The sequence below is a fragment of the Corythoichthys intestinalis genome, chromosome 13 (assembly GCF_030265065.1).
Source record: "Corythoichthys intestinalis isolate RoL2023-P3 chromosome 13, ASM3026506v1, whole genome shotgun sequence".
NCBI classification, from domain to species: Eukaryota; Metazoa; Chordata; class Actinopteri; order Syngnathiformes; family Syngnathidae; genus Corythoichthys; species Corythoichthys intestinalis.
This window is the reverse complement of record NC_080407.1, coordinates 51,755,385-51,775,664: the sequence shown is the minus strand read 5'-3', so window position 1 is coordinate 51,775,664 and position 20,280 is coordinate 51,755,385. Positions and strand designations below refer to the sequence as shown.

General features: G+C 39.0%; 3 protein-coding genes across 5 annotated transcripts in view; 1 reads left to right on the top strand and 2 right to left on the bottom strand.

The window, feature by feature from the left end:
* Window positions 1-4,044, bottom strand: part of b3gat3 (beta-1,3-glucuronyltransferase 3 (glucuronosyltransferase I)) — a 25,409-nt gene extending 21,365 nt beyond the window's left edge. Inside the window, exon 1 of the mRNA XM_057854899.1 lies at window positions 3,926-4,044. The gene's annotated coding sequence lies outside the window, so the exon portion shown is untranslated. The remainder of the gene's footprint in view (window positions 1-3,925) is intronic.
* zgc:77880 (zf-DHHC domain-containing protein) overlaps window positions 1-7,144 on the top strand; it is an 8,536-nt gene extending 1,392 nt beyond the window's left edge. Inside the window, exons 5-9 of the mRNA XM_057854905.1 lie at window positions 1,678-1,739; window positions 1,796-1,910; window positions 1,974-2,046; window positions 2,157-2,304; window positions 4,167-7,144. Of these exons, the coding sequence (XP_057710888.1) occupies window positions 1,678-1,739; window positions 1,796-1,910; window positions 1,974-2,046; window positions 2,157-2,304; window positions 4,167-4,258 (490 nt within the window). The 3' untranslated portion in view covers window positions 4,259-7,144. The remainder of the gene's footprint in view (window positions 1-1,677; window positions 1,740-1,795; window positions 1,911-1,973; window positions 2,047-2,156; window positions 2,305-4,166) is intronic.
* tbc1d19 (TBC1 domain family, member 19) lies at window positions 4,336-20,280 on the bottom strand. 3 transcript variants are annotated; one of them, XM_057854896.1, is made up of 20 exons: window positions 19,980-20,271; window positions 16,994-17,066; window positions 16,885-16,930; window positions 15,710-15,785; window positions 15,554-15,628; window positions 15,424-15,487; window positions 14,087-14,244; window positions 13,946-14,012; window positions 13,678-13,716; window positions 13,504-13,616; window positions 11,301-11,375; window positions 11,183-11,245; window positions 11,036-11,120; window positions 10,931-10,975; window positions 9,134-9,166; window positions 8,959-9,068; window positions 8,806-8,897; window positions 6,772-6,887; window positions 6,632-6,702; window positions 6,348-6,494 (listed from the first exon to the last, which is right to left on the bottom strand). In XM_057854896.1, the coding sequence occupies exons 1-20, from the start codon at window positions 20,073-20,075 to the stop codon at window positions 6,426-6,428; spliced, it is 1,566 nt and encodes a 521-aa protein (XP_057710879.1). In that variant the 5' UTR covers window positions 20,076-20,271; the 3' UTR covers window positions 6,348-6,425. The 3 variants fall into 3 exon arrangements, with proteins under 3 accessions (XP_057710877.1, XP_057710879.1, XP_057710878.1); XM_057854895.1 differs by having other exon boundaries at window positions 15,710-15,788; window positions 19,980-20,267; XM_057854894.1 differs by having other exon boundaries at window positions 4,336-6,494; window positions 6,632-6,887; window positions 15,710-15,788; window positions 19,980-20,280.

Genomic DNA, 20,280 nt, shown 5'->3' with positions numbered 1-20,280 from the left:
GCCAACTCTCTTTGATTGTAGTTGCCAGATCATTCTTGCAGGTTGGAGCATTGCATGTGGACCATTTTTTTTTCAATTTCCACCACAGGTTTTCAATAGGGTTGAGATCTGGGCTATTTGCAGGCCATGACATTGAATGGATGCGTCTTTCTCCAAGGAATGCTTCGACAGTTTTAGCTCTGTGGCATGATGCATTGTCATCTTGGAAAATGACATTTTCAATTGAAAAAAATTCAATGTAAACTTGTGTATTTATTGAAAATTTAACCACAGCCATCTCCCCAGTGCCTTTGCCTGACATGCAGCCCCATATCATCAAGGACTGAGGGAATATTGATGTTTTCTTCAGGTAGTCATCTTTGTAAATGTCACTGGAACAGCACCAAACAAAAGTTCCAGCATCATCACCTTGTCAAGAGTCAATCTGCATTGAAGAAGGTGTCAAGAGTCAAAAAACTGCATTGGACAAGTTGATGATGCTGGAACTTTTGTTTGGTGCCGTTCCAGTGAGATTTACATAGATGACTGTCTAAAGAAAACATCAAAATTCATACTGGACCAAGTACTAACAGCATGGCAAGGTTGTTAAACTTACGCGTACTGGTAGACATCCAAACGTCATAACAACTAAAGGCCATATGTCTAGAAAACAAGATGAAAAACAAGACAAATGAAGAAGAAATGGGGGGAAGCTGGAGTCAAGGTATGTGACAGAACTGTGCAAAATCGCCAAAAGGAAATGGGATTTTCATACAGGAAAGCTAAAAGGAAACCATCATTGACACTTAAACAGAAAAGAACAAGACTGCAATGGACTAAGGAGAGGCAATCGTGAATGACTGGATGAAAGCTATTTTCAGTGATGAGTCAAGAATCTGCTTTGGACAAGATGATGATGCTGGAACTTTTGTTTGGTGCCGTTCCAGTGAGATTTGGACTTGATGAGGGAAAAACGGTATTCTTCATCAATTTGGTGCCAACTCTCTTTGATTGCAGTTAACAGATCATCGTTGCAGGTCCTGCATTATCACTTGTCCAGAGTCAAGAATCTGCATTGGACAAGGTGATGATGCTGGAGCTTTTGTTTGGTGCCGTTCCAGTGAGATTTGGACTTGATGAGTGACAAACAGTATTCTTCATCAATTTGGTGCCAACTCTCTGATTGCAGTTGCCAGATCATCCTTGCAGGTCCATCATCATCACTTGTCAAGAATCTGCATTGGACAAGTTGATTATTCTGGAACTTTTGTTTGGTACTGTTCCAGTGAGATTTACAAAGATGACTGCCTGAAAACATCAAAATTCCCCACAGTCCTTGATTTGGGGCTGCATGTCAGGCAAAGGCTCTGGGGAGATGGCTGTGGTTAAATCTTCAATACAAATCCATATTTTTTTCCTCAGAATGGAGTGATTCCATATATATTTCCCTGCACTTCCTCTATAAAAGTAACATTGTCTGACCACCACAATGTTTTTTATTCATTTCTTTTAGTGTTTCTGAATGCTAAAGAGTTGCACTTTTGAACTATTTTTTCAAGCTTTTTAATCAGAGTTTGTTGTACATGATAAAATGTCTGAGTAAGTGCTCGTCCGAGACTGGTGATTCCATAATTTTTGCTAGCGGTTGTCAGTGTAGCGGCCTCCAACCTATGCGTTTTTTAAAATATTTTTTTTAAGGATCAATAACTGCGTCGGAGAGCTGAACCAGAAGTATTTTATCCAGTTCCTCTTCTACACGGGTGAGCGCTCACACATGCGGCAACCTCGACAAGATGTTGACCGTGTTCCGTGTCAGGCGTGGCCAGCGTGTACGCCGTGCTCCTGGTGGTGTCGGCGTGGGTGTGGCGCATCCGGAACGAGAGGGAGGGTGACGGCGAGGCGGAGGACACGCCCACCAAGCACCTGATCGTGTGAGTTCCATTTTGCGCAGAGATTGGGATTCCCTGTTCCTGACGTCTATGTATGTTCTCCAGAGTGCACTACATTATCCTGCTGGTGGAGTCTGTGCTCTTCGGTGTGTTCGTCCTGGTCATTTTTTACGATCAGGTAACGCGGATCGGAATCGGTTCAGAAAAATTGGTGGCGGCTGTACTCATTTTGATTTGTGCCAAAACCGTATTTGTCATCTCAAGAAGGTCTCTGTTTTCTCTCGTCAGTTGGCGTCCATCATTGCCGACGAAACGCCCATCGAGCAGATGAGGAACAGGTTGATGATGAAAGCACGAGATCCGTCGTCTTCGCTGCCGTCGCACCATTCCACGCGCAAACCCAAGCTGGCGCTGCTGCGGGAGGTTTTTGGACGAGGTGAGATCAGCGTCCGACGCGGCTTTCTTCTGTTGAGTCGGCCGTGGACTTTATAAGGATATTGACGAGGTCGATTAATGGGGGGCCTGCATTGTTGACGTGGCAGTCAAAGCTGACAGAGTGGAATCACAGATAAAGAGCTTTTTTTGTTGAAAATTCTTGTGAGTAAATGCTTAAATCCCGAAGTTCTTTATAGATATGGACGTAAAACAGTCTCGATTCTTGGTTAAAAGCAAAAAAAAAAAAAAAAAAAAAAAAAAAAAAAAAAATTTCCGTGCAGTTAGCATTTATTTTACGTAAATAAGTCAAAGTACAATGCTAGTCTGTTAGTCAATGTGGCGGCCGCTATATATAAACAGCTTTTTTCGTTGAAAATTCTTGTGAATAAATGCTTAAATCTCTGTTTTACGTCCATGTAAAGAATTCATTCTCAATTTTTGGGTAAAAGCAAAAAAAAAAAAAAAAAAAAAAAAAGTGCAGTTAGCATTTATTTTACGTAAATATGTCGAAGTACGATGCTAGTATTAGTCTATTTGGCGGCCGCCATATGTAAACAGAGCTTTTATGGTGAAAATTCTTGTGAATTAATGCTTAAATGCCTGAATTTTTTATAGATATGGACATAAAACAGTCTCGTTTCTTGGGTATACGCAAAAAAAAAAAAACCTCGCAGTTAGCATTTATTTTACGTAAATATGTTGAAGTACGATGCTAGTCTGTTAGTCAATGTAGCGGTCGCCATATGTAAACAGAGCTTTTTACGTTGAAAATTATTGTAAATAAAGGCTTAAATCCCTAAAATCTTTATAGATATGGACGTAAAACAGTCCCGATTCTTGGTTAAAGCAAAAAAACAAAAAACGTGCAGTTAGCATTTATTATATGTAAATATGTCGAAGTACGATGCTAGTCTGTTAGTCAATGTGGTGGCTGCCGTATGTAAAGAGTTTACGTAAAAGTTCTTATGAATAAATGCTTAAATCCCTGAATTCTTTATAGATATGGACGTAAATATTCCCAATTCTTGGTTATAAGCAACAACAAAAAAACTCGCGGTTAGCATTTATTTTGCGTAAATATGTCGAAGTACGATGCTAGTTTGTTAGTCAATATAGCGGCCACCATATGTAAAAAGAGCTTTTTACGTTGAAAATTCTTGTGAAGAAATGCTAAAATCCCTGAATTCTTAATAGATATGGACGCGCAACAGTCACGATTTTTGGTTAAAAGCAAAAAAATTTAAAAAAAATTTAAAAAACGGATAATTAGCATTTATTTTACTTAAATATGTCAACGTATGAGGCTAGTCTGTTGGTCAATGTGGCAGCCGCTTCTACGTTAAAAATTCTTAAGGCTGAATGCTTAAATCCCTGAATTCTTTATATATATGAACGTAAAACAGTCTCGATTCTTTGTTAAAAGAGGAAAAAAAAAAAAAACGGGCAGTTAGTATTTATTCACGTAAATATGTCGAAGAATGACGCTGGTCCATTAAACAAGATGACGGCAGCCTTAAAACAGAGCTTTTTACATTGAAAATTGTTGGGGAAAAAAAGCCTTACAACAGAGAGCTTTTTACATTGAAAAGTCTTGTGAAAAAAATGAAAAATATAATAATTACCTTGAATCCTTGAAGAAATCACTCCTGAGACAATTCTTCCTGTTGGTATGCAGTACAGCTTTCGTACTTTTTCAACCTAAATCCGGCGTTGGATCGCTGCATGTGTCGCTGCGACGGACTGCGAATAACAAGCGGATTATGGGATTGCCCCCTACTTGAATGCGTGGCGCAGTGAAGGTCGAATCTGACCCGTCAATGTCATTATGAAGTCTTGAGTCGGCATTTTCTCCGCTCCCGCCAGGTTCCGTGTTCTGCTGGCTCCTCCCGTTGTACGCCGGAGGCCCGACGGTAGGTGGCGTGGCCTACTCGGCCCTGCCGGACTACGACGTCTGAGTCGATCCGGGATCCTTTGCAACCTTAAGCTGTCGGAATGACGCCGTCTCGCACTGAAAAACGCCCACTGAGATTCCTTTTTGGTGTGTGTTCATATATTTATTTGTAAAGTCTTTGTTTTTTCATTGAAGTGTTACAGACTTGTGTGTCAAATGCACTGAGAGCATCTATAATGTTCATTTTCTTAAGCACTTGTCCATATTCAGACGCTGGAAAAAAGCAACCTCTCCACACATGAGCTAACCGACGTAAGAGGCATTTTTATATTGATTTTGACGTCCACTTTTGATAGAGGTGAGGACCTTTTCTACATTTTTTCAAGTGATATATATCACTTTTCTGACGACGCCTTTTTTGTAAAGTGTCTCATTTTCTCAACTTGTCATGCGGTTTTATGAAGTGTTTGACTGTTTTATTTATTCCTGGCTGCAATTTGGAAATATAAACAGTTCAAAAATGACAATATATATGATTTGGTTGTTCAGTTAGTGTGAGTGACTAAAGCTAGGTTCATACTGCAGGTCTTGATGCATAAATCTGATATTTTCGTGTTTTTCTGACTCGAGTCGGGCATTAACTTGACTGTCTTAACGGGACAGGTCGTATAAAAGTGGATCATTTCAAATCCGATGTAGGTCACTTTCAAAATCGGATCTGGGCTACATTTTCCCAGAATGTGGCTGCGGTCTGAACTGTCAAGTCTCCCGAATCAGAATTCATGCAGCAATTATGTCAGCTCAGAGCAAGAGGAACGGCAGCGATTGAGCTGTACATTAGCATTAGCGGCTAGCTTGAACTATGCATTTTTTTTTTTTTTTAATGGTTTTCTTTCGAGTAATTCGATGAGAATCATCATCAAATCCTCATTCCACATGGCTGAATCCAGCTGTTAAGACCAACATAAGCAGTTTTTTGTGGGAATACGTATTTGAATCATTTGTTAAGAGCGTTGTTTAAAAAAAAAAAAAAAAAAAAAAGTTTGAGCTAGCGGACTTTTGCTATTTATGTTAGCCAATTGTTCTTTTTTTTTTGTACTGAGATCCTCATTTATTAATTTTTTATACCATTTGAGGCTAAGCTTAGGTATTTTAATTTTTTATGTTCCTTATCTGATTACCCGATTATTCGAACGAAGAAGTTCATTGGTTAATTGACTACAAAAAAAAAATCGATAGCTGCAGCCCTAAACTCCGTAATTCGATAAGATAATTAGCTTTGAATTAAATACACTGCCCTCTAGTGTCAACAGTGAATGTGACATTACTCATTTCACATGGCTGAATCCAGCTGCTCCCTGTTAAGACCAACATAAGCCAAGTTTTTTTGTTTGAGCTAAATTTTTTGTAATGCATATGTAATTTGGCTTATAGGTATATTTAGCCGTTTTTTTGTAAGGAATATGTGTTTGAACCATTTGTTAAAAGCATTGTTTAAAAAAAAAATTTGATCACTTTAAAGTATTTAAGCTAGCAGACGTTTGCTATTTAAGTAAGCCAATAATTCTCATGTTGTACTGAGATCCTTTAGTTAGTTTTCCGTTTTTTTCTGTTCCTTATCCGATTACTCGATTATTCGTACTGTAACTAGTTCATCGGTTAATCGACTACTAAAATAATCAATAGCTGCAGCCCTAAACTCGAGTAATTCGATACAAAAAAGCTTCAAATTAAATTTTGCCGCTTTGAGTAATTCCAATTATTAAAGTGGCGTTAAAATGGTTAGTTTTGAAAATGTTTGTATTTAGTTTTATTCTTCTGGGTGGATACACTGCCCTCTAGTGGCAACAGTGAAAATGACATTACTTATTTCACATGGCTGAATCCAGCTGCTCCCTGTTAAGACCAACATAAGATAAGTTTTTGTTGGAGCTGCAGTTTAACGCATCTGTAATTTAGTTTATAGGTATATTTAGCGTTTTTTTTTTTTTTTTGTGGGAATATGTATGAACCATTTGTTAAGAGCATTGTTTAAAAAAAAAAAAACGTTAGCATTTTACAGCATTTAAGCTAGCATGCGTAATGCTTAGACATGCTCAGTGGACTAAGGTAGTCTGAACGGGCACGCCAAAAAATGACAAAAAAATCGGAATTGTGCATTAAAACCTGTGCTATGAACCTAGCCTAATACAAGTCACATCAACAAATAGAATTCACCTTTGAGGATTAACTCAGACGGCAAAGAGGAAGATCTGGATGAGCGGCATGACTTTGAGGGTTGAAAGATCGGCGAGGACAGCCTGCAGGTGACAAAATGTACATATTGATTGTTCATTCTCCATTTTTAAAAACAGCTAGTGTGGCCAAAATTAGCATTGTCAATGAATTCTGAATCACACTAATTTGTTCCACCTAAATAATGTGTAACGGAATACACCTCAGCTGAAGCAAGAGACGTTACTTCCATCAGGTTCTCGGTCCGAAAGGCGAAAATGGCAGCTGCCAGGACTGGAAGGGGCCACAGGTTGAGGGTTAGTTTCACTAAAGAAAAAAACTGAAAAAAAGCAGACGCGCTACCTGCTACAGGCTCCAACGAGTCATAGCCCAGGATTCGATCCCAAAGAAAAAGCAGCTGGTCGGTACAAAGATAACCTGAAAATGCTCGGACCATCCACTTAAAGGCTATCCGCAACCTGAAACGAGAGAATAAAAAAATGCTAAAAGTATATTTATGAAAAACAGCCACAAGGTGGCAGCATTTCATAAGAGAACAGCACTGTTTCAGCAAGCCAAGGTGGTGATATTAGTCACATAAACAATAATTCTGTCCTATTTTTTATTGAGTTAATTGCCATTCATGCATGAATAATGTTATACTATGTAATCAGACGTCTGTTGCCGACTTTAGCAATCAAAGAATCAAAATCAGTGACCAAACCATGGTCACAATTAACATACATGTGAATATGCAGTAATTTATTATTAAAGGGAACGTTGGACTTAAAAAACATGTGGCTTATCAAAGTCTGCAAGTCTTTTTCTTTTACTAAAATGTTACTTCCATTGATTAAAAATCTATTTTTAGTACGTTTTGACCTACGGTGGGCGTCATGTTTTAAGCGCACAATGCACACTTGGGGTGATGACGTAGAGAATAGCTGTGCTAGCTAGCAAGCGACGCTAGTATGACGACTGGCATTATTTTGTCACATTCTGCTGCTGGTCAGATTGTTTTGTTACAGACTAGTGGGATGAGTTCCCAAAGTTGTACCTGAATCCAAATCCAGCTCAACAGCAGTGTCTTAAAACCGATCCTAGGCGGCTTGCCAAGATATTGACTTGCTGCCATTTGACATTTCGTATATCCCTTCATTGCTAGTTGTAACATTGCCTTGTCACCAGAGGTGGGTAGTAACGTTACATTTACTTCGTTACATTTACTTGAGTAACTTTTGGAGAAAAATCTACTTCTAAGAGTAGTTTTATAAAGCCTGTTACTTGAGTAGATTTGTGAAGAACAAACGCTACTCTTGATCGCTGGTGTTCAGACAGCTCTTTTGACCGACACATCAGAAAATGCTTCTCATCAAGACAATTCTTACCAGGTGTGTGTTTTATAGTGGGCAGGGCAGCTTTAAACCATTCATCAGTGATTGGGCACACACCCAACTTAAATTGGTTGGTTAATAATCGGTTTCAATTGCACTTTAAGTCTAAGGCAGAGGGTTCACTTTAGTGCTGCAACAAGTATTCGATAAGAAAAAAAATATTCAAATTAAATTTTGTTGCTTCGAGTATTCGTTCAACTAAAGTGGCGTTGTAATGGTTTATTTCGAAAGTGTTTACATTTAGTTTTTTGATTAGGGTGGATACACTGCCCTCTGGTCTGCCTCATTTCACATGGCTGAATCCAACTGCTCCCTGATAAGACTAACGTAAGCTATGTTTTTGTTTGGGCTAATGTTTTTTAATGCATTTGTAATTTAATTTATAGGTATATTTAGCCGTTTTTTTTTTTGTGGGAATATGAGTCTGAACCATTTGTTAAGATCTTTGTAAAAAAAAAAAAAAGTTTTACAGGATTTAAGCTAGCTAACGTTTGCTATGCAAGTTAGCCAATTGTTCTTTTTTTGTACATATATCCTCATTTATTTATTTTGTTTATACTGTTTGAGGCTCATCCCAGGTTTTTTAATTTTTCATGTTCCTTATCCGATAACTCGATTATTCGAACTAACTAGTTCATCGATTAATCGACTACTAAAATAATCGATAGCTTCAGCCCAAGTTTATTTACTTATTTTTTTCCCCCTCTTCTGTCATTATTTGCATGCTATCCTCATTAAAATATGAAAACCTATAAATGTTTGGGTGGTTTTAGTTAAAGCAGACACTGTATTTTCATCTGTGTGATTTTGACAAAGATCAGATCACATTTGATGGTGATTATGCAGAAATGTGAGGAATTCCAAAAGGTTTAGATACCTTTCCATCCCACTGTAGCTAATAGTAATTGACTAGCTCCAGCTAGTGTTAAAACTGAGAAATACAACAGAATGTAGGCTGAACTCCAGCTTCTTGTGCAAGCCATACTGTCATAATTTTGCTTACGGTTGAGCTCCAATCTGTCGGAGGTGGTAGAAGAGCTGCGGCAGGTGCGTTTGCAGGAGCCGCTCGAAAAGCAGACACAAAGACACGATTCCCTGTAAGCGGTGGAGAGGGTGAACCGCCGAGCATGCCCGAAATGGGCGACGGCGTTCTTACCGAGCACGCAGAGGAAATCGAGTGCAGTCGGAAGAAGTAGCGGGTGTACATTTCCCTGAAGACGCTGTACAACTTGGACGGTTCGTTGTACAGGAAGCATAGCGGCGCCACTGCAAGTTGCGGCGACTTAGTTTAGGATTCGTTTTTCGCGTGCGTGCTGGCTGTTATGACTCACCGTACATTGAGAAGCCGTGGAACGGAATGACACCTGTTCCAAAAGAAAACATTTTAATACTAGTCGAAACTTCGACAAGAAATGCTTTTAGGCCATTTTTGAGTCAGTTCCTTGTTAACTCATTGGCAGCCATTGATGGAAGCGCCGTCTCTATCAACATGGCTGCCCTAAGTGCGTTCTGGTAGGGGCAATGGAAGGTCTTTTCATGCCTCTACCATGATTTTAAATGTTTATCAATAGTAAACGTCCAATCCATTTGAAGTGGGAGGGTTGGTAGCGAGTGACTGTACAGTGCCCCTCCCAAACTGACCACAGGGCAGCCATGTTGGGAGGAGAGACAATCCCGTTAAATTCAATACATTGACATTAAAAAGAAGACGTCATTAGTTTATTTGTCGACAGAGATGACTTTATCAATGTCAAAGCAGCTGCTACTTAGTGCCGCAACGATTAATCGATTAAGTCGAGTAATTTAATTAGAAAAAAAGATTAAAAATTTTGCTGCTTCGAGTATTCATTAAAGTGGCATTGTACTGGTTTGCTTTGAAATTGTTTGCATTTAGTTTTATTGATTTGGGTGGACACATTGCCCTCTTGTGGCAACAGTGAATATGATACAACTCATTTCACGTGAATGAATCCAGCTGCTCCCTGTTAAAACCAACTTAAGCTAAGTTTTTGTTTGAGCTAATGTTTTTAATGAATTTGTAATTTAGTTTATAGGTAGGTTATATTAAGCAATTTTTTGTGGGAATATGTGTTTGAACCATTTGTTTACAGCATTGTTAAAAAAAGAAAGAAAAAAGCATTTTATAACATTTAAGCTAGCGTGGACATACTGCCCTGTAGTGTCAACAGTGAATATAATACAACTCATTTCACATTGCTGAATCCAGCTGCTCCCTGTTAAGACCAACATAAGCTAATGTTTTTTTTAATGCATTTGTAATTTAGTTTATTGGTATATTAAGCTGTTTTTTGTGGGGATATGATGTTGAACCATTTTTTAACAACGTTGTTAAAAAAAAAAAGTTTGCATTTTATAGCATTTAAGCTAGCGCTGGACACACTGCCCTCTAGTGGCAACAGTGAATACAATACAAGTCATTTCACAAGGATAAATCCAGCTGCTCTCAGTTTTTGTTTGAGCTAATGTTTTTTCAGTGCATTTTATTTTAGTTTATAGGTATATTAAGCTGTTTTTTGTGGGAATATGTGTTTGAACCATTTGTTGAGAGCATTGTTTAAAAAAAAAAAAAAAAAAGTTAGCATTTTATGGCATTTAAGCTAACGGACTTTTGCTATGTAAGTTAGCCAATTGTTCTTTTGTTGTACTTTGATCCACATTAATTTACACCGTTATTATTACTTTTTCATGGCAAATGAAAATAGCTAATTTGGAGGTCTTAACTTACTCAAAAATTCGTTGCGAAAAAATGTCCCAAATTGGCTCAGTGGTGCCCTCTTGAATAAAAAAAAAAAAAAAATCCTCCCCATTTAGGTTTTTTCAATGTAGAGCGATGAAATTTGGGGAGTCGATACGTTGTGCAAAACTGTGTCAATAAGTCTCTTGCACCCTAATTCCAATGAATGTTAAAAAACATGACATTTTAGTCGAAAACCAGCGTGCAGGTTTCAGACCGTTGCGCCGAGGCAGTTAGTTGGATCCTCCTCAGAACTGGTGAGACTCTTCATGAGACATATGAGGTGTTAAGTTATCAAAATGGTGACTTTTCATTCACGGCCCTGACCTGGGCGGGTTACCAAATTGGGGCACTAGTAATAAAAAAGACTCACCATTAGGAGGATAAAAAACAGCAAAGTCCTCATCCTCTTCTTTCCCTATAAGACAGAAATTTAGGAGGCAAGTGTGTACACACCGCGTACTGTGCGAGCTTTAACCTTGGATGTATGATTTCGGTGGAGTGGCGCTGTTGTACTTGAAGTGCTCCAAGATGGCGGCATCTCGGGAGAAACACAGCAAGACCTGAAAGCGCAACGGACAAGTCAATGTGGAGATTTTGTCTCACTTCTCAGGAAATTTCCTACCTGGTAGAGGAAGTCTTCAAAGACAAAGTAGTAGTCGTCGTTACTGGCAGTCAGCTTCACATCCTACAAAGAGGAGACATGTCAATTTTCTGCCGAGACGTCGAGGAGCTTTGCTTACCTTGGAGATAAGCTTGTCCACCAGCAGGTCGTGTTGCAGGACACCTGCCTTCAGCTGCTCGTAATGCATCGCATCCTAAAAAAGGAGAGTTTTGTTAAATATTTATGGAGTATCTCAGTTTTATGTGATAAATGACATCGCCGGCGATAATAGTGTCTCCGGGCGAGAGGTGCGAGATGATGGATCATCACACTGGAAGTCTAGCTTCACTTTGGAGGAGAATACAAGGATGTCATCTACAGTATTTTCCGGAGTATAGGTCACTCCAGAGCAGAAGTCGAATTAGTTAACACATAGACATCAAGATACTTGACTGTAAAGCTTCATTCTCTGCACCCCGCCTGCCCGTAGGGGGCTGTGGGACTGAGCTTCATTTATTAGAAGTCGTTGGAAGTGAAAGCTGGATTTACATTTAAAATGTACGAAAGCTGGACCGCAAACTAACAAGACTGATTGTCTCAGGAGTGATTTGTTCAAGGATTCAAGGTAATTATTATATTTTTTTGTACCATTTTTTCTGCCATGTGGCAAAATGGATTTTGCCATGTGGCATTTTTTTTGCCAAGTGGTAAAATGGATTTTGCCGTGTGGTATTTTTTTTGCCATGTGGCAAAATGGATTTTGCTGTGTAGCATTTTTCCTTTGCCATGTGGCAAAACGGATTTTGCCGTGTGGCATTTTTTTCTTTGCCATGTGGCATTATTTTTGCCATGTGGAAAATGTATTTTGCCATTTCTTATTTTTTCTTTGTCATGTGGCATTTTTTTTGTTGCCACGTGGCAAAATGGATTTTGCCATGAGGCATTATTTTTGCCATGTGGCAAAATGGATTTTGCCATTTGGCATTTTTTTGCCATATGGCAAAATGGATTTTGCCATTTGGCATTTTTTTTGCCATGTGGCAAAATGGATTTTGCCATTTGGCTTTTTTTTGCCATGTGGCAAAATGGATTTTGCCATTTAGCATTTTTTTGCCAAGTGGTAAAATGGATTTTGCCGTGTGGTATTTTTTTTGCCGTGTGGCAAAATGGATTTTGCTGTGTAGCATTTTTCCTTTGCCATGTGGCAAAACTGATTTTGCCATTTGGCCTTTTTTTGCCATGTGGCAAAATGGATTTTGCCATTTGGCATTTTTTTGCCACGTGGCAAAATGGATTTTGCCATGAGGCATTATTTTTGCCACGTAGCAAAATTGACTTTTCCACATGGCATTTTCTTGTCATGTGGCAAAATGGATTTTGCCATTTGGCATATTTTTGTCATGTGGCAAAATGGATTTTGCCATTTGGCATTTTTTTTGCCATGTGGCATTTTTTAGGCCATGTGGTAAAATGGATTTTGCCATGTGGCATTTTTTTGCCGTGTGGCTAAATTGATTTTGCCATGTGACAATTTTTTGCCATGTGGCATTTTTTTTTTTGCCACGTGGCAAAAATGTGGCAAAAATAAAAAAAGCCACATGGCGAAATCCATTTTGTCACATGGCAAAAGAAATGCCACATGGCAAAATCCATTTTGCCACACAGCAAATACCACTTTTGGTTCTCGGCCCTGCTGAAAGTTGGTGGGACAATTTCAGCATCCGGAAAAGTTGGTTGTCTTATGTCCCTACAGTCCCTATGTAAACCTACGCCCTTGGCAGATGCAAAGCATTTTGACGGTTTTGGTTCATACTCAGCCCACCAATGTTGACGTTAGCTTAGCTTTAGCGGCTTCCCTCTCGCCTCAATAGCTTGCGGCTTCGGTTTACAGTATAGTTTACACCAGTGGTCTCAAACCGGTCCTCAAAGGGCCGCAGGGGGTACTGGATTTCATTCCAACCAAACGAGACAAATACCTTTTCACCAATCTGGTTTCTTACAAGTGTAATCAGTTGATTGCAATCAGGTGCTGCTTATGTTAGTAGAAACCTCATTGGTTGAACTGTTTGTGCTGGATCTGTTGGAACAAAAACCAGGACCCACTGCGGCCCTTTGTGGAGTCGGTTTGAGACCGCTGGTTTACACTGACCGAGTTATTGTTCAGCTAGCTTCCCAAACATTCAGTGTATTATCCGTTCCTTGCTCATATATCTTCCTTCGCATGGCTCCAGAGACAATTTAAGACTGTCCAGATATACAGTATGTAGCTAGATAAAAACTCCTTTTTAGCCAAGTACAATACAGTACAAAGCTGCTTTAAAACAAACACATTGCTTCCTAACCTGTGGCTGGTTGACCAAATTCAGGATGAGGGCCCAGAGATCCGCCCGGAGCCCCGTGGGACAGCCCCGCCGGCTGTACTGCTGCGCCGCCGCACCGTCCTGCTCGGCCAGCGCTGACGGACACGCGAGGATGAGAAGCCACCGGACGACACCCGGACCATCCAGCTGTCTTACCTTTCTTTCCAATGTCAATGTAGTTGTTTTCAAATAAGTCTGTAAAGGACGTGTTGGTATCCAGGTTATAACAGTTCAGGAGTTTTTATGATAGTAAGTCTATTTTTGCATTGGTATAATCCTCCAACTCTTTGCATATATTTCTCGATGAAGACTAAGTTTATCATACTTTAATGTATTCGGCAGGTGCAAGATTTACCGGTAAGTTGTTATCAATGGTTTGAAATGAGTAAATACTGAACAGAAAACAATATGTGGGCTTCGGTACCTGGATGAGCGTTGTCGTCGATCCCCAGCTGCCCCTCGGCGAGGCCGAGCTCCGTGTAGACACCTCTCTAGCAGAGATATTAAAAATGAAACTCGTGACGCACGAAATAAAGATTTGAAAGCGTAGAACTCGAAACCCTACCAGCTGTGTGATATCCTTGACATCAAGAGGGACGTGGATGAGACCCCAGTGGCTCCTGGCGCCTACGTCCCCGCCACTGTCGTGGTTGGGGCTCCGCAGGCTGACGACAACCTCCAGGAAGTCTTTGGGAGCGTAAACGGGCCTGAAACGACTCAAGTCTGCATGCAAATTTAGTCGATTAAATTAGCCTGATTTGGCTCACAAAAGTCCACTAGCTTAAATGCTACGAATGCTAACGTTGACACAAAACAATTGGTGTTCAAACGTCCATCTCGTCTGATGAATATGTAAATTTAGTCGATTAAATCAGCCTAATTTGCCTAACAAAAGTTCGCTAGCGTAAATGCTACAAATGCTAACGTTTTTAGAAAACTTGACACAAAACATTTGGTGTTCAAACGTCCATCTAGTCTGATCAATATGTAAATTTACTCGATGAAATTAGCCTAATTTGCCACACAAAAGTCCGCTATCTTAAATGCTATGAAAGCTAACGTTTTTACAACACTTGACACAAAACAAATGGTGTTCCAACGTCCATCTCGTCTGATCAATATGTAAATATAGTCGATTTAATCAGCCTAATTTGCCGTACAAACGTTCGCTAGCTTAAATGCTACGAATGCTAACGTTGACACAATTGGTGTTCAAACGTCCATCTTGTCTGATCAATATGTAAATTTAGTCGATTAAATTAGCCTAATTTGCCAAACAAAAATTCGCTAGCTTAAATGCTACAAATGCTAACGTTTTTACAACACTTGACACAAAACAAATGGTGTTCAAACGTCCATCTCATCTGATCAATATGTAAATTTAGTTAATTAAATTAGCCTAATTTGCCTCACAAAAGTCCGTTAGCTTAAATATTACAAATGCTAACGTTTTTACAACATTTGCCACAAAACAAATGGTGTTCAAACCCCCATCTAGTCTGATCAATATGTAAATTTAATCGATTAAATTAGCCTAATTTGACTCACAAAAGTCCGCTAGCTTAAATGCTATGAATGCTAACGTTTTTACAACACTTGCCACATAACATTTGGTGTTCAAACGGCCATCTAGTCTGATCAATATGTAAATTTAGTCAGCCTAATTTGCCTAACAAAAGTTTGCTAGCTTAAACGCGGCGAATACTAACGTATTTACAATTCTCATCGAAAACTGCTCACACGTATATCTACAAATTGTAGCTTTAAACAAAATATTTTTGGACCGTTTGGATAGTTATTTTGGGGTACTTAAAGGGTAAATTCCGATTTACGTCGCCAGAATAGGAACAGAACTCATTCGTAAGCTAGGGACTATCTGTAATCAATGTGGCAATAAATTACCTGGTTCATCTGTACCCATCTCATTCCATTTGTTGCTTAGCTCTTGTTGCTCCGCCACGGGCCTCTGCAAAAACAGTCACATGATAAAACTCAGGTATCCCCGACTTCAACCCTAAAAGACTTATTTTACCATTCGGGCCAGAGGCACTCCTAGCTCTGTGCTCATACTATTCAAGCTTTTCAAGATGCGCCTTTCCCAGCTGGCCTGTGACACACACACAGAAGTGAAACACTGAATAAGCTGAATTTTATTTTAAGCAGGAAAGAGACGATACATGTGTCTGACCTGGGCCTTGCGCATGTATGCTAAGGGCTCTTTGAGGTGCTCCGGCGGGGGTGCCGGGAAGCTCGGGGGAAGTCGACTGCTGGAAATCAACAGAAAGAAACTCCTATATCAATGCCAAAAGAACCCTATACCTATAAACTGAATTACGAATGTATAAAAAAAATATTTGCTTAAACAAAAACTTAACAGGGAGCAGCTGGATTCAGCTATGTCACATGAGTTATGTCATATTCACTGTTGCCACTAGAGAGCAGTGTATCCCACCCAAATCAATAAAACAATGCAAACACTTTCAAAACAAACCATTAAAACCCCACTATATTACATTCTGATTAGGGCTACAGCTATCGATTATTTTAGTAGTCGATCATTCGAACTACAAGTTCATCGAATAATAGGATAAGGAACATAAAAAAATCAAAATACCTGATCAGAGGCTCAAGCGGTATTAAAAAATTCAATAAATGAGGATCTAAATACAACAAAAGACGAATTGCCTAACTTACAGTACATAGCAAAGTCCGCTAGCTTAAATGCTATAAAATGCTAACATATTTTAACAATGCTCTGAAGAAATCGTTCAAACTCATATTCCCACAAAAAACGGCTTAATATACCTCTAAACTAAATTACGAATGTATAAAAAAAATGTTAGCGCAAACAAAAACTTACTTACTTACTACTTATTATTTTACCTTTTATAGGTCTTAACAGGGAGCAGCTGGATTCAGCTACGTTACATTAGTTATGTCATATTTACTGTTGCTCCTAGCGGGCAGTGTATCAACCCAAAACAAACCATTACAACACCACTCTATTATATTCTGATTAGGGCTGCAGCTATAAATACCTGATCTGAGGCTCAAACGATATCTAATGATATATGAGGATCTAATTACAACAAAAGAACAATTGGCTAACTTACATAGCAAAAGTCAGCTAGCTTAAATGCAATAAAATGCTAACGTGTTTTTTTTTTTCTCTCACAATGCTCATAAATTGTTTAAACTCATATTACCACAAAAAATGGCTAAATATACCTTTAAACTAAATAATGAATGTAAAAAAAAATATTAGCTCAAACAAAAACTTCTCTTTTATACACAAGCAGTCGGTCGTGCTGCCCACAACTTTGCGAGTTTGGATTTCGCGAGCTTTTTATGTTTTTTACTCACATTAGTAATTCTCGATGCACAGCATTTTGGAGCTTCCTTTCCCACCCTGTGGAAGAACAACAAGATCATGAACGCAAAGTCACATTAAGGATTTCACGTGACGCCGCACCTGATGTTCTGAGGAAACGCCGAACGTCGTCCTTTAAAGATTCCAGTTGGATTTCCGGTTGATGTAAACACTCCTGCAATGGATTCGATCAATCAACGTTCGCCTACTCAGAGGTAAAAAACAGAAAATTGTGATTTTTCTTGTCAAATACCGTATTGGCCTGAATATAAGACAGTGTTTTTTGCATTTAAATAAGAATGAAAAAGAGGGGGGTCATCTTATATTCGCGGTCTAGACGTTATACCCATTCACGACGCTAGATGGCGCCAGATATCATTGAATCGATGTTCTGTCATGACAGCTCAGCTCCTTTCAAATTTAACCAGTTTGCATTCTTTTATTGCAATGTTTTTCCTTATTCAGATTTGTTTCAAGTCTAGTTACATTTAGACTTCACTTTGATGTTTAATGCAGTTACTGCAGTTTTGTTGTTTTATCACAATAGATTGGTTTATTTACATTTCAAAAACCAGAAGCCATTCATTTACGAATGTGATTGCACTTTAGTTTACATAAGGGCTGCAGCTATCGAATATTTTAGTAGTCGATTAATTGATGGACTAGTTTAGGGCTGCAGCTATCAATTTGAGTAATCGAGTATTCGACTGATAATTCTAACGATTAATCGAGTAATCAGATAAAACTTTTTTTATGTAGAGAGCAATTATAAGTATACAGTACATGAGAAAACGATGCATTTAATCTAATATTGAACCATTTTCAGTCAATATTTTCATTTTCGATGTAAATTGTTGAAACTAGGGCTGCAGCTATCGATTATTTTAGTAGTCGATTAATCGATGAACTAGTTAGTTCGAATAATCAAGTAATCGGATAAGGAGCATGAAAAATTAAAATACCTGAGCTGGGCCTCAAACAGTATAAAAAAATATATAAGGATCGATGTACTGTACAACAAAAGAAGAATGGCTAATTTACATAGCAAAAGTCCGCTAGCTTAAATGCTATAAAACGCTAACTTTTAAAAAAAAAAATTTAACAATGCTCTTAACAAATGGTTCAGACACATATTCCTACAAAACAAAATGTTAAATATACCAATAATATAAATTACTAATGCATTAGAAAAAACTTTAGCTCAAAGAAAAACTTGGCTTATGTTGGTCTTAACATGGAGCAGCTGGATTCAGCCATGTGAAATGAGGCAGACTAGAGGGCCGTGAATCCACCCAAATCAATAAAACTAAATGCAAACACTTTCAAAATAAACCATTACAACGCCACTTTCATTAAACGAATACTTGAAGCAGCAAAATTTAATTTGAATTTTTTTTGCCAATCGAATACTCGAGTTAAATCGATTAATCGTTGCAGCACTAGTTTACATATTTAAATGAGGCAAAATAACATGCTTTTTCTCTCAAATATATTGTTATAATCATTTGTTTCGGATGTACAGTAATTATTTCCTGTATAAAAATTAATTTGGTGTTCAAAAAGTCTTTTTTTCAAACTTGAGTCTTGAAAAAGAGGGGGTCGTCTTATAATCAGGGCCGTCTTATATTCGGGCCAATACGGTAATATGTGAATCCAAGTGCGTAGGTTTGCATAGGGACAGGGCTGTCAACAGACTTGCAGGGGCCGGGGGACAAGAGACCATTATAGGGTCCTCTCAACCGACCCCACCCCTGCCACCGGCTTGTTACGACAATATACGCAGTACTTTTAACGTTTTGCAAGCAAAGACTGTAAATGTTCAAATTATTTAAGATGGACAGTTACATTTAAGACCGTAACGTGATTTGACACAATATCAACAATTTCCATCTATTGCCCCATGTAGGCTACAATACAATACAACTGAGAGGGCTAAGCCTGCCTGCTAAGCAACAAAACAGTATAACTAAACATCCTGTGCCTGCCCCCTCCACATCCCTCGGGTTATCAAGCCCTCAAACAGTGATGCGCCTAGATTTTTTGACAGCAAAGTCATTTACAACATCAGTGAAATCAAGTTTTTGAGCAAGCTCACGCTCAATGCAGAGCATGGCTAGGTTATTAAGCCTGCCCTGTGATATAGTGAAGTTGTCATACCGCAGCTCAATAGGCTACAAGCGACCGGTGACGATCTCGAATCTGGCTTTCGTCATGGTAATCGCGAATGTAAACGTTAGCAGTGTTAGCGGCTGTTGTTCACTTACCGACATCACCGTCCACAGCCAATTCTAGCCCTAATTATTTGGCTTTTTATCCCCCTTTTGAAAACTTTTTGTCATTCACCTCTATGATCTTCATCACCTTTTCTTTTCCGCGCACTCGATTTATGATGACTCGCCATGTTTAGAGTTTACAACAATGACAGATTTTAATTTCCCGTTTCAGAGCACGTAAGTAGTGTAGCCTTGAGTGCGTCAGAGCGGGGTCAAACCATTCTCTGCGAAGACGGGGTGGGTGTTGTGCAAAAAAAAAAAAAAAAAAAAAGAGGAAAAAATACATATTTGAAATATTAAATATGTTAAAGTTTTTAAGTATATATCGAGTAGAACATAATATTTATTCAGAGAATGATTTAAATCCTATGAAATCCTACTCCCCTATGGTCCTGAGGCATACCCGGTTATCCCACCCCTGTCGACGAGCGAAAAAGTACAGTACAGTGTTTTCATGTACAAATTATTACCCCCTCCACAAAAACCTTCAGGCTACGACTTGAACTCATTGGTCCAAAATGGATTGGACGTCTAGCGCCGTGAATGGCACTGAAACATGAGCATTCACAGCCAGCCTTCCTGGTTTCAATGAATTTTTCTATCGCTATCAATAGCATGCAGTGGGCCATTTGTTATGGTTTTGTATTTATCTGATTTTTTTTAACGCAATGATCCCCGAAACCGCGGATGCAACATTGGATACCCAGGAAAGATGGCAGCTGTAATGACGCTGCCTTCAGTGGCGTAGTAATTATGGGAAATAATAACATCGCGAACCGTATGTTCTACTACAGAACTGGAGTTAGCATACTCACTCTGGCTTGTCGCTCCATTTGAGCGTGCAAATGGCTTCCCTTCAGGCGTCGAACGAGCTGAGCGATAGTCAGCGACATCTCGGTTCCTTCGTCCATGATTTGTTCACGGACTAGCGTCGCGTTTGGGAAGGAAAACGAACGCCTTCTAGCACACCTGTACTACTAAAACACTGATGAGGATGAACGGCACGTCCATTGAGTACGCTCCGAAGGGGAACAATTTGTCGTTGATTGGTTCCTATTTCAAAAGCTACAAAAACGATGGGTGAAAGAGCGAAATGTTATTAATGTTCATTAAATA